This window comes from Narcine bancroftii, chromosome 5 (assembly GCF_036971445.1).
Source record: "Narcine bancroftii isolate sNarBan1 chromosome 5, sNarBan1.hap1, whole genome shotgun sequence".
In the NCBI taxonomy this organism is placed as follows: Eukaryota; Metazoa; Chordata; class Chondrichthyes; order Torpediniformes; family Narcinidae; genus Narcine; species Narcine bancroftii.
This window is the reverse complement of record NC_091473.1, coordinates 256,138,421-256,152,146: the sequence shown is the minus strand read 5'-3', so window position 1 is coordinate 256,152,146 and position 13,726 is coordinate 256,138,421. Positions and strand designations below refer to the sequence as shown.

The 13,726-nt window shown below is 46.3% G+C and overlaps 1 protein-coding gene across 8 annotated transcripts in view; it reads left to right on the top strand.

Annotated features, from left to right (window-relative positions):
* plxna2 (plexin A2) overlaps window positions 1-13,726 on the top strand; it is a 374,997-nt gene that overhangs the window by 262,317 nt on the left and 98,954 nt on the right. For all 8 annotated transcript variants that reach the window (XM_069942307.1, XM_069942304.1, XM_069942308.1 and 5 more), the window contains exon 15: window positions 5,032-5,183. In XM_069942307.1, coding sequence (XP_069798408.1) covers window positions 5,032-5,183 — 152 coding nt within the window. The remainder of the gene's footprint in view (window positions 1-5,031; window positions 5,184-13,726) is intronic.

Sequence of the window (13,726 nt, the reverse complement as noted above, 5' to 3'; positions counted from 1 at the left end):
GAGTGGGAGTGCCTGGATTGCCTAGCCAGGGACATTTAAAAGACTCTTAAACAGGCACACGAATGCATTAGAGCACACATGTCAAACTCAGGCCCACGGGCCAAATTTGGCCCGTGATATAATTATATTTGGCCCGCAAGATCATATCAAATATGTATTAGCGCTGGCCGCTGCGCCAGTAGAGCGCATGCACAGCTAATACTACAAATCCCAGAACGCTTTGCAAATGCATTGGCGCCGGCCCATCAGCCCGCTAATCGCCCCCACCTCCTCTCTTTACTTTCATTAACATCTGCGACCTGTCGCCTAACTCACATGTTATAAACCCCTTACGAAAAATGGCCAAACGAAAGACAGAAAACAGGACCTTTCAAGACAGGTGGGAGGCAGACTATATGTTCATCATTTTAAAAGACAAACCTGTTTGTCATCGAAGCAAGTTGTTATTTTTTTGACTTATTGGCTTGTGAAAAAAAATACATTTAAAAGGAGCTTAAAGACCAAATAGCGCCTTTGGAAGACTACACAAAAGAGTCTGGAAAAACAACCAACTGAAAAACCTCACAAAGTTAAGCGTATACAGAGCCGTTGTCATACCCACATTCCTGTTCGGCTCCGAATCATGGGTCCTCTACCGGCATCACCTACGGCTCCTAGAACGCTTCCACCAGCGTTGTCTCCGCTCCATCCTCAACATTCATTGGAGCGACTTCATCCCTAACATCGAAGTACTCGAGATGGCAGAGGCTGACAGCATCGAATCCACGCTGCTGAAGATCCAACTGCGCTGGGTAGGTCACGTCTCCAGAATGGAGGACCATCGCCTTCCCAAGATCGTGTTATATGGCAAGCTCTCCTGAGGGTTAGGGTTAGGGGTTAGGGTTAGGGTTAGGGTTAGGGTGACAGAGGTGCACCAAAGAAGAGGTACAAGGACTGCCTAAAGAAATCTCTTGGTGCCTGCCACATTGACCACCGCCAGTGGGCTGATCTCGCCTCAAACCATGCATCTTGGCGCCTCACAGTTCGGCGGGCAGCAACCTCCTTTGAAGAAGACTGCAGAGCCCACCTCACTGACAAAAGACAAAGGAAGAAAAACCCAACACCCAACCCCAACCCACCAATTTTCCCTTGCAACCGCTGCAACCGTGTCTGCCTGTCCCGCATCGGACTTGTCAGCCACAAACGAGCCTGCAGCTGACGTGGACATTACCCCTCCATAAATCTTCGTCCGCGAAGCCAAGCCAAAGAAAGAAAGGCTTTAGAGAAATATTTTTTATTGAATATTTTATTTCTCATTTGTTAATGCTTCTTCTGGAAAGAGTTTAACCAAAACTATTATTAAACGCATATTTTAATAAGAAAAAGTTTAACATTACATATGTTGAAAGAAGAGAAAACATGCAGATGTTGTTGAAAATTTTCAATAAATATTTAGTTCGGCCACGACTTAGTTCAAGTTTTTAATTTTGGCCCTCTGTGAATTTGAGTTTGACACCCCTGCATTAGAGGGTATTGGGTGTGAGGTAGGAAAGGGTTAGTTTGTTGAGTATGGTTATGTAGGTCAGTACATCATGGGCCAAAGGGCCTGTAGTGTCCTGGAATGTTCTTTATCCCATTGCTCCGAAAGACGCAGGGCAATTAGTGTAGCCCACAGGCCCAGGGGTTGGGGAGCTCTTGCTAATTTGGAGTATGAAGGCGCTTTTATCATCAGTTTCCGCTCTCCTGCGTACCAGCTGTGCAGTTAGAAGGCACGAACGAGTCTCACAACAGCAGGGAAAGAGCAGCCAAGTTTGTAGCACAATTCCTGCTATTCAGCACCAGGCTGGGAGGAGACTGCTCCTCTCCACTGTCTCGTTAACCCAGCTCTCACCTCAGTGGGGTGCAGTCGCGAGCATCAGGTAGCCGGGAGTGGGATGAGATTGCTGGATGTCAGCAGCAAAGCTTCCCTGTCATCTCCTGCTGATGAGTTATGCCACTTTTAAACAATCTGCTCAGTAATGAATTGCTGTTGGTAGAAGTACCTGGTGTTAATGTTTTGTTATTTCTCCAACAAAGTACAGGAAGGTCTTGCTGACGCGGAGCAAGGCCGTGTGCTGTGATAGGCAGGTGACATTGCTGCTGTGCTCAGCAGTAATTTACTCTTCACTCCAGGAGCTCTGCATAAATTCTTCACTGTTTATTTTGGAGTCATTAGTACTGAAGTCAGAGGGGCGTATTTTTAAAAAAGCGCAATTGAACCTGTGGAGATTTTTCTGGTTTATCTGACAGTGTTGTAGCTCATTAAAGAAATCTGTCAGAATGATGCAAGGCCCGAGATACTGGTCTATGGATACACATCAGCTCCGACTTCAACCTCAGCTTATCCTTTATCTTCACAGTAAATTCCACACAAAGCAAAAGCGGTTGAAGAGGTCGGTGGATTTGATCCACACTGTTTTTTATTCATTTATGGCCTACAAAAGCTGATTTCCTGTGCTGAAGTTGTACATTGCATTGAAACTTTCCTTCACTGAACTTCTTCATCAGAACTCTGTCGCTGTCTTCACTGGGGCTGCAGGGCATGCTGAGTGTTCCCAACCTTCTCTTTAATTCAGGTAGTCTGCAGGCCTTGATTTTCATTTTCTTGGACGGCACGGTTGGCGTAGCGGTTAGCACAGCGCTGTTGCGGCGCCAGCGATCAGGACAGGGGTTCGAATCCTGCGCTGTCTGTAATGAGTTTGTACGCTCTCCCCGCGTCTGCGTGGGTTTCTTCCCACCGTTTGAAACATACTGGGGGGGTTGTAGATTAATTGGATGTGATTGGGCAGCACGTTCTCGTGGCATGTTACAGTGCTGTATTCTCTCCTTCTCCCACCCTCCTTGAACAAGTGTAGTGAGTGCAGTCAGCTGCTCATCATTGGAGAATTGGTGATTGACCACCTCTGTGGGCCTTGTGTTCCTCAGAGTAACCTGGCCCTAGTCACATGCACCCAGGTGATGGTGGGAAGAGAAGGAGCCTTGGGAGAGATATTGGCATCGTCATTGGGTTCCACCAAGGTGCCAGAGACTGCGAATGTTGTGGCTTTATTTAATATAAGCTGCAGGCCAGGCCGATGGGAGAAGGTTGATGAGATCAGATGGTTCAGGCATGTCCGGTCTCCATCTTTGAAAATCTGGTGGAGTTTGTATCTTCTGTGAATGGAACTCACTGATACCAGGCATTCAGTTACTGCATTCACATAGCATCCAGTAACCAAAGCTTTAAACCACTCGGAGGACATCCTGACAGATTTTGGAACAGGTCATTCAATGGAGAGCAGTTTCTGAATTATCACACAGAGTACAGGAAAACCCCTGGTATTTGCATCTCTGGGGATTGGTAGATGCCGGATAAGTGAATTTTCCGATTGCTTGAGATGGAGTCTGGCGTGGATTGGTGAATTAACGGCGAGGCCCTCCAATTTTAAACCTGTTTATTTTCCATGATTTTTTGCCAGATGCTTGAGGCTGCCGATTACTTGAATTCCAGATAACGGAGGTTTTACTGTGTTACTTTAAAGGTCAAGAGCTCTTGAATTCTAATCCCACAGGAAAAATAGAAAATGTAAATTTCCATACGTGGAATTTAATAATGGTAGCAGCAATGGTGGAGAGCACGAGGTTTTGTCATTTTTCTTTAGGATAGGCTGACGGTTGTTGGAAATACAGCTTATAATGTAGGCAGCAAAGTTCACCAAGGCAGTCGTGTGGCAGATGAGTTCAGTAGTCAATGCAGGTGGGGCCAGGAGTGAGGATGAACAAGACAAGCACAAGAACTGTAGCTGCTGGAATCTTGGAAGAACAAAGAGAGGCGGTGGTCACCCAGCAGATCAGGCAGTGTCCGTGGGGAGAAATGTTCAGTCAACATTTCGGGCATGGCTGGGGGGTGGGATGCAGATACTGTAGGTATGTTAGAATGGAGTGAGGGAGCAGAGAAGCTGTGTCTGTGAGTGGGAGGGACGTTGCACCAGTACTGAGAGCACATCCAGGCGTATCGTCTAGTGAGATTATACAGTTGGAACTCAGAAATAAGAAGACGGCTGTCATATTGCTGGGATTGTACTAGTACCCCCCAAAATGTCAGCAGGAGTTGGAGGGGAAGGAGGAGGATGAGAGGAGATTTAATAGAGGACTACAAGAGGCATTGATAAGGTAGACCCAGTGCCTTTTTTTCCACAGGGCAGGAAGAGCAAACACCAGAGGACATTTGAAGGTAAACTCAACCTGCTGGGGGAACTCAGCGGGAGCGAACAGCGTCTGTGGGAGAAGAAGAAGGGTCGATGCTTCAGGCTGAAACCCTTTATTGAGACACTTTTTTTACATCTGTTAGTCAAGTTTGAATATTGTCAGCTTGTTCAGACACTTTACCCAGAAATATATTTTGAATCAAGATGGCCTGTCGCATTTGAGGCCAGCAATGAAATCAGTATCTATTTTGAACATTCTCAGCTTTCCCTTGAGCCGAGTTTAACTCTTACCTTTCTTTCATGTCTTCCTTCCTTATGTTCCTTTGCAACAAAAGCTGTGCAGTTTGGGACTGGCAACTTTCTACCTTGATGGGGGAACATTTCTCGTCTGCCTCAACCCCACAACAAAAGCTGTTTTTGTTTTAGCTTTCCGATTTCTGTAGAGCTTTGTAATCCTGAGGGCTCTAACTGTCGGCAGTTTTAATTCACTGATCTCTGGTATCTCGGTTGTAATTTTGTGTGTGCTTGCATTATTGTTGCTTGGCAACTGTTAGTTCTACAATGCGGATAAGAGGAATGCAGGCTTTGCGGCAAATTAAAAGGCGCCATAGGTGATCTTGCCACTATTTATCACAGCACTGTGAGTCTTCAGCAAAGCTTTCCAGTCGAACTAGCCTGCGCCTGAATCCTCTGAATCTCTCAGTGCCCATGGTAAGGTTGCACTGAACACCAAGACAGACCTCAGAAGACAAATGCGAGTGAATGTTGAGGGAATACGGAAGGGGCTGGCTGTGAATGGGGTGAATCTGTTCCTCTGTTTTCTCAGGTGTCCCCATCATCTGGTCCACGTGAAGGAGGGACAAAGGTAACCATCCACGGAGTCAACCTGGGCCTCGATTTCCTGGACATTGCCAACAGCGTGCGTGTGGCAGGAGTCCAGTGTATCCCGCTGTTGGACGGTTACGTCATTGCTGAACAGTAAGTCCCATCACAATGCTCTCAAAATAAACTTCTGGCTGTCTGATTGAACTCTCTTCCATGACATGACCTTCTCAATATAATTTTCCATTGATTCAGAGTGGGATCTGGGCTATCTGGTGAAGAATTCATGTGGTCAACTTAAACCAAAGTTGGGAATGTACCTCATTATCTGAATGCATCAAGAAGTAAATAGTCCACTTTACACAGGTGTAAAAAATAATCCATAAAATATAGGATTAAAATAGGCCATTCAGCCCATTGAGTCTGCCCCACCATTCAATCATGAGCTGATCCATGTCCCCACTCACCCCCACTGCCCAGCCCTCTCCCCATAACCTTTGATGCCATGGCTAATCATGAATTTGTCAATCTTTGCCTTAAATACACCCAATAACTTGGCAGAAAATTCCACAGATTCACCACCCTCTGGCTGAAGAAATTCATCCCCATCTCTGTTTAAAGTGGATGCCTTCAATTCGACACAACAAACTTGCGTGAAATCACACTGTTCTATGTAAGTCAGTGTCACCTTCCTGCAGAATGGTTAAAAACCTTCCTGCCAAGTGTCTGGACATTGTCCCACTCTACCTAGATTTGAGATAAATTGGGTATTGGGAGAATCTAGTGTTGATTTGAAGAGTCTCCAGCACCCACTGGTTTCACGTTGGACGGGTTTGGACACAAACTCAAGCCAAGATTTGACAAGTGGATGCAATTCTCACCGCATCTGGTGGAGAGTGCATTAACAGCTCTCCAGCCCCTGAGTCAGTGCTGACTATCAACGCTGACTCTGCTTCGTTCCCTCTACATTCCCGTCAGCTCTCCCCACCACCAGGTTCACCACTCACCTATGCGCGAGGGGCCACTCACAACTTCCAATGAATCGATCAAACTGCACGGTTTGGGGATCTGGGAGGAAGGGCATGCTTGCAGACTCCACAGAGTAAGGTTGAACTGTTCCTCCTGTGGGTAGGTAGGGGGCTGTAATGAACACAAAGGAGGGTAGATGATTGATTTGTCAGTACACCCTGGGGTTAAACCCAGTGGTGTGCAATGTTTTTGACATACACATTGTAGAATGCACATTGGCTCTGACATTCTTACTTGATGCAGCCAAATAGGCTCTTTGTTTAAAAAAAACCTATAATACATAACAATTCAGTTGGCCTAATGGTTAATACACTGTTACAGCACCAGCGATCAGGGCCAGGGTTCGAATCCCGTGCTGTCTGTAAGGAGTTTGTACGTTCTCCCCGTGTCTACGTGGGTTTTCTTCAGGGGCTCCGGTTTCCTCCCACCTTTCAAAACGTACTGGGGGTGTAGGTTAATTGGGTGTAAATTGGACAGCACTGACTTGTGGGCCAGAAGGGCCTGTTACTGTGCTGTATGTCCAAATTTAAAAATAATAAATACACCAAGTGATAGAAGATAAATATTTACAATAATCATAGAGCAAAAGATAGTGTGTACTTTATGAGGCAGATAACTGCAGACTTGTACAAGCAGACAGATGACCTCAGACAATGAGGTTACATCTCCTGCCTCCTTCACCGAGATTATGCTTCATTGAGCAGGAACATCCGCATTCAGGTTTCAGAACAGGGATCATTTCCTGAAGACAGTTAAGAGGTCAGTTGATTTGTAAATTTTAACAGTCGAGCATCACAGGGTCAGTGAGGTAAAACACCAGCCTCATTCCCCTGAAGGGAGGAGTGAGCACCCCACCCCGATTTATGGAACAAGTGGTCATTGCTAAGCTTCAAAGAAGACCAATTGAAGGGGTTTGGTTTGTGCTAAAGTGAAGCTTCATCTTCTCGAGGTTTGTGGAGAAGTTCTGAAGGTGCAGTGCTCTGCCCCATCCCAGGAGTGGGGACCGACCTGCAGCAGAGACGCAGCTGGTCAGGCAGCAGCAGTGGGGGGAGAAGGGATTGTTGATGGTTTGGGTGAAAGCACTGGGCATGGAGAGGCGGGAAATAGCCAAGAGAGAGGGAGAGGGTGTGGGGTGTGAGACAAGGGAGTGCAGGGGATGAGTGAAGCAGAGAGTGACACTGGGAGAGGAGCTGGACAGAGAGGGGAAGAGTGTGGGCTGGGCAAGAGGAGGGGGTTGCTGGTGGAGGAGACCTGCAGGATCTCCCACAGATCCTCTCCACCGACAGAGTTGTCCAGCGATTGGGTTTTGCTCCAGATTCCAGCACCTTTTATCTCTAGTGCTTCTCAACTAATCGGCGCCAGCTGCTGTCGGAGGGAGGAACAGGGACCAGTATTAGTGGTTTCTCTACCTTAGCAAGGAGAATTGCAGTTCTGAGCGGTATCCATCTGCACCCAGCTCTGTTCCTGCTCACACCACTGGCCCAGGGTGAATTATGTACCCAGCTCTGTTCCTGTACACACCACTGGCCCAGGGTGAATTATGTACCCAGCTCTGTTCCTGTACACACCACTGGCCCAGGGTGAATTATGTACCCAGCTCTGTTCCTGTACACACCACGGGCCCAGGGTGAATTATGTACCCAGCTCTGTTCCTGTACACACCACGGTCCCAGGGTGAATTATGCACCCAGCTCTGTTCCTGTACACACCACAGGCCCAGGGTGAATTATATACCCAGCTCTGTTCCTGTACACACCACGGGCCCAGGGTGAATTATGTACCCAGCTCTGTTCCTGTACACACCACGGGCCCAGGGTGAATTATGCACCCAGCTCTGTTCCTGTACACACCACGGGCCCAGGGTGAATTATGCACCCAGCTCTGTTCCTGTACACACCACGGGCCCTGGGTGAAATCTTTGCCTATGTTTAAGCTGTAATGCCATATTTATCCGAGGAGGTTGAAAATATGTGTGGCTTTGTGCAGTGGTCTAACTTGACCCCTGCTTTATAAACCTCTGGGAATTGTGGCTTTGTGCTTGTGCATTCCTGGAGTTTCTAAATCCAGGCAGCTTTGCTGCAGGGCATGACGGATGACTGCACCTTGCCTCACCTGCCCTTACCAAATAGGTGAATGTGGTGATGTACACCATGCCAGCCTCGGGGAATCTTTACCAGGATTCCGAGATAATTGTCCTTTTGCTTTTCTATTCTCTGATGCACAGATTTGGAGAAATTCTCTTCACTCTGTGTATTATTCTGCGCATCTCTTGACAGTCCTGAGTGGTCTGATGTCATTCATTATTCCTGAGCCTTCTGCTCAACATCTCAACCTCCAGTTGCCACAGGTATCTAGTCCTAGTTTCTAGATTTATAATCGGTTATATCAGTTAAATCACCACCATGTTTTGCCAATGGGATATTAATTAGACATAAACCGATGCACTTCAGTAACGTCATGGTAGATGATCTCCCAGAAGTCACTGTTCATCCTGTTAAACGCTGCCTCATCTCATCCTGCACCATTTCCAACCCCAGCTGGCTCCCGTAAAACATGTTCCATTTCACGGCAGATCCACCCAACGGGGATTGACTTCCTCCTACAGCTGCACATTGCAACTCCGTCCATTCCAGCTGTTGAGCATGACGTCTCTCACCTGGGAGCAATGAAAACCTGCTGCTTCAGGCCAGGTTTATTCAGCAAAAGTATTCGCCAACGCAAATCAAATCACATCTGCAATAAATTAAAGGAAAAGATGATGTGAGGCCCACTTTTTTTAATGATCCATTTCACTGCCACAAAGAGGGAAGAGGAAGTATTGGTGAACATCTTATTTTTACTGCTGGAAACCTGCTTCATCCATCCGTCGCCAATCAACAGTGAAGCAGGAGGAATGTAGAACTGAGAACGTGGGAAACAGGGACAAAGCTCAGCCCATCTCTGTTCATTCATCGGGTCAGTGCCAATCCTTTACCTCAACTTCACCTGCCTCTGTTAAACCAATAGCTCTTCATTACCCTAATACTCTCCTCATGCCCACCCCAAAAATATAACCATCATGTTATGATAAAATTGTACAAGACATTGGTGAGGCCAGATTTGGAGGATTGTGTGCAGTTTTGGTCACCAAACTACAGGAAGGATATCATTAAGATTGAAAGAGTGCAGAGAAGATTTACTAGGATGTTGCCCAGACTTCAGGAGTTACAGGGAAAGGTTAAACAGGTTCAGGACTTCATTCCCTGGAGCGTAGAAGTATGAGGGAGATTTGATCGAGGTATTTAAAGTTAGAAGGGGACAGACAGAGTAAATGTAGGTCGGCTTTTTCCACTGAGGGGAGGTGAGATACAAACCAGAGGACATGGATTAAGGGTGAAAGAGGAAGTTTAAGGGGAACATGAGAGGGATTTTCTTCACACAGAGAGCAGTGGGAGGGTGGAATGAGCTACCAGCTGAGGTGGTGAACCGGCTCAATTTTAACATTTAAGAAGAATTTGGATGGGTACATGAATGGGAGGGGTATGGAGAGATATGCACTGGGTATAGGTCAATGGGACTAGGCAAAAAAAGTGGTTTGGCACAGACTAAAAGGGCCGAAGGGGCTTGTTTCTGTGCTGTAATGTTCTATGGTTATATCATCTGTGTCCTGAATATATTCAAATGTTTGATAGAGAATTCCAAAGATTCACTGCCCTCTGAGTGGCACAGTAAGTGTAGCGGTTAGTGCAAACCGTTACAGCACCGCGACCAGGACCGGAGTTTAAATCCTGCAGTCTTTGTAAAGAGGTTTGTATGTTCTCCCTGTGTCTGTGTGGGTTTCCTCTGGGGGCTTTGGTTTCCTCCCACCCTTCAAAATGTACCGGGGGTCAGAATCAGGATTTATTGTCATGAACAAGTCATGAAATTCGATGTTTTGCGGCAGCGTCACAGGGCAAACGTTCAGATTATAACCATCCTACAACATCAATATAAATAAAATAACAATAACTGAGTACGAAAAGTGAGGCCGTGTCTGTGGTTCATGGATCATTCAGGAATCTGATGGCAGAGGGGAAGAAGCTGTCCTTGTGTCGCTGGGTGCTCGTCTTCAGGCTCCTGGACCTTTACCCCGATGGTAGCAGAGTGAAGAGGGCATGGCCTGGGTGATGGGGGTCCTTCAGGATGGAGGCTGCTTTTTTAAGACACCACCTCATGTAAACGCCCTCGATGGAGTGAAGTCTGGCATCTGTGTTGTCGCATGCCAAGTTAACAACCCTCTGGATTTATTCTTGTCCTGAGAGTTGGCGCCTCCGTACCAGGCAGTGATGTAATCAGCCAGAATGCTCTCCACAGTCCATCTGTAGAAGTTTATGAGAGTCTTTGGTGACATACTGAACCGCCTCAAACACCTAACAAAGTATAGCCGTGGGCAAGCCTTCTTCGTGATTGTATCAATGTGGAGGCTCCAGGGCAGATGATCCTCAGATAAGTTTTCACCCAAGATTTGAAGTTCTTGACCCTCTCCACTACTGAGCCCTCAATGAGGCCTGAGTTGTGTTCTCCTGACTTCCTTCTGAAGCCCACAATCAACTCCTTGATTGAGCGCAAGGTTGTTGTTACAACGTTCAACAAGCTGATCTATCTCCCTCCTGGACACTTCCTCATTGCTATTTGTGATTCTGCCAACAACTGTGGTGTCATCGGCAAACTTATAGATAAATTGGAATTGTGCCTGGCCACGTAGTTATGGGTGTACAACGAGTAGAGAAGTGGGCTAAGCACGCATCCTTGATGATCAGTGAGGAGGAGACGTTGTTTCCAATTCATACTGACTGTGGTCTTCCAATGAGAAAGTCAAGGATCCAGGGGGAGTACAGAGGCCCAGAGTTTGGAGCTTCTCGATCAGCACTGAGGGAATAATGGTATTGAAGGCTGAGCTTTAATCGATGAAGAGCAGCTGTATTGTGAATTGCGGTTTTCGAGATGATCCAGAGCTGAGTGGAGAGCCAGCGATATTGCATCTTCTGTGAAGCGCATTGTGACGATAGGCGAATTGCAGTGGGTCCAGATCTTTACTAAGGTTCGTGTTAATTCTGACCAGCCTCTCATCACAGTAGAAGTTGGTGTTACTGGGCGATAGGTTAATTGGGTGGCATGGGCTCTTGGCCTCATAAGACTTGCATCATAAGACATTCTTCAATCCAGGCAACATCCTGGTAAATCTCCTTTGCACCCTCTCCATAGCTTCCACATTCTTCCTGTCATGAGGTGACCAGAACTGAACACAACACTCACCGGAGACTTGCATCATAAGACATTCTTCAATCCAGGCAACATCCTGGTAAATCTCCTCTGCACCCTCTCCATAGCTTTCACATTCTTCCTGTCATGAGGTGACCAGAACTGAACACAACATTCACTAGAGACTTGCATCATAAGACATTCTTCAATCCAGGCAACATCCTGGTAAATCTCCTCTGCACCCTCTCCATAGCTTCCACATTCTTCCTGTCATAAGGTGACCAGAATTGAACACAACACTCACCAGAGATTTGAGAGCGATTGTCGTGGAGCATGGTAGTGCAGATGTGACCTCACTAGACTGTACAGGCTGGCCCACCTCCAACCCTGTAACTCCTCCCCGTAGATTTCTCATAAAGGCTGATAACCCTAGTCTCCTTCCTCCATACCGGCCTTGGACCTGGGCCAGAAGCATGTAGAAATATGCCTGATATTTCTGGGCATTAAAGCCTTTAATCTCTCGTTTAGTGTCTGTTGTGGTTATTGATTGCACCATAGTCATGTACAAGGTGCCCAGCTGCCCTCCCTCCAACATGTTCCAATCATTCTGCAGTCATTGTCATTTACCTTCCAGACCAGCAAGGTTTCAAGGCAGGAAATTGTTGCAGAAAGCAAGCTAATGGGTCGAGGGTGTTGCGAGATTGAGGAAACAAGATGAGGTACAGTTTACTTAAGAGCTTATGGAATGTATGGTTCTCCAGCCAGGGCTCCATGTTTCAACCTACAGTCGATATCAAGGAAGATCATGAAACTCAGTGGGTGTCGACAGATTCAATGTTTCCAGGCAATTAGGACTGAGGTGCAGCAAGTGCATGGCGGAGCAGAGAGAGAAGGCCAGTGTGAGATAGATGGCACGTCTCTCTGCACAGAACTGCCGAGACTCCTGGGCCTTTCTGCAGCTCCTGGCTTTATTTTGTGTTCTCTGCATTCCCTGTTTTTTTGCCTGGTGAATAATGTGACATATTCAAGTCTTCTGCTGATCAAAAAAAGATGGAAAATTAAGTTCTGAAAAACTTTTAAGTAGAAGGGTAGATATGGATGAAGTGGGCACCTTGGTAGAAGATGGTTGGCAAGGATATCCATGTAAGTGACAAGCAGGTGCAGCAAGCAAGAAATGGGAATCATTATCGTGGGATTAATGTGGCAGATGTTTGGAGGGCTCTCCCAGAGAGCTGAATATTCCATAAGATCAAGTTTCAGGCTTGGATGAAAGTCAGAAACCTAGAGTTATGATCTATCAGTTAAACAATAAAATCTACAGATGCTGGGGTTGAGTGTAATGCACAAATATGTTTGAGAATCTCAGCAGGTCTCACAGCATCCAGAGGAAGTAAAGGGGAACCAATGTTTTGGATCAGTCATTCCTGACAAAGGGCGCAGGCCTGAAACGTTGGTTCCCCTTTTCGTCCTGTGGATGCTGTGTGACCTGCTGAGATTCTCCAGCACGTTTGTGTATGTCTTACAATCTATGATTCGAACTGCATTTAGATTCCAATGAATGAATCTGAGCTCATTTGACGATGACCGACTGGAGGTATTGGCATTACCTAGGGACAAAGCTTTGTGGTGATTTAAACCATCTCAGCAGCTGCAGAAGCCAGAATGGCCAGTCAGACAATGAATGGACTTTCTTCACTGAACCATCTTGTGATAACCACGAACATTGCTTTCTTCGGATAATTTACCATTGCATATGGAATTGTAATTACCAGAAATCAAAGCCATTAGCAGGGTCAACCATAGAAATACAAGAAATCCACCCCATTGAGCATAAGGTCACGTCTGATTGGACATGGACTCTTCTTATCTTCCTGAATTTTCCTACCATGCAATAATCCATTTGACGTCCTTACTCCTTCCTTGGGAAGAGAATTGCGCAATTCACAACTCCATGGGAGAAGCAGTTTCTCCTCATCTCCATCTGAAATTTACTCCACTGTATCTTGAGGCTCTGTTCCTTAGATCTAGCCTCACCTCCCAGTGGAAACAACCTCCCCGATTCTGCCTTATCTGCTCCTTTCGTGATTCGATGTGTTTCTATAAGATCTCCTTTCATTTTTTTTTAAACTCCAATATACAGAGTTCCAGGCAACTCTTCATAGGCTAACCCTTTCAACTCTATAGTCAGGGTGAAACACAGAAGTTTGCAGATGCTGTGATTGTAGTACAAATACACTAACATGCTAGAGGAACTCAGCTAGTCTCACAGTGGCCATAAGAGACAAAGATATATTGGATACCTTTCTGCTTATTCCTTGACAAAGGGCTCAGGCCCTAAACGTCGATAATATATCTGTCTGGTACAGGTACTGAAAGACCGGCTGAGTCCCTCCAGCATGTTTGTGTGTTTTTATCTCTGGAATCTCCTCTGCACCACCTCCAAAGCCAGT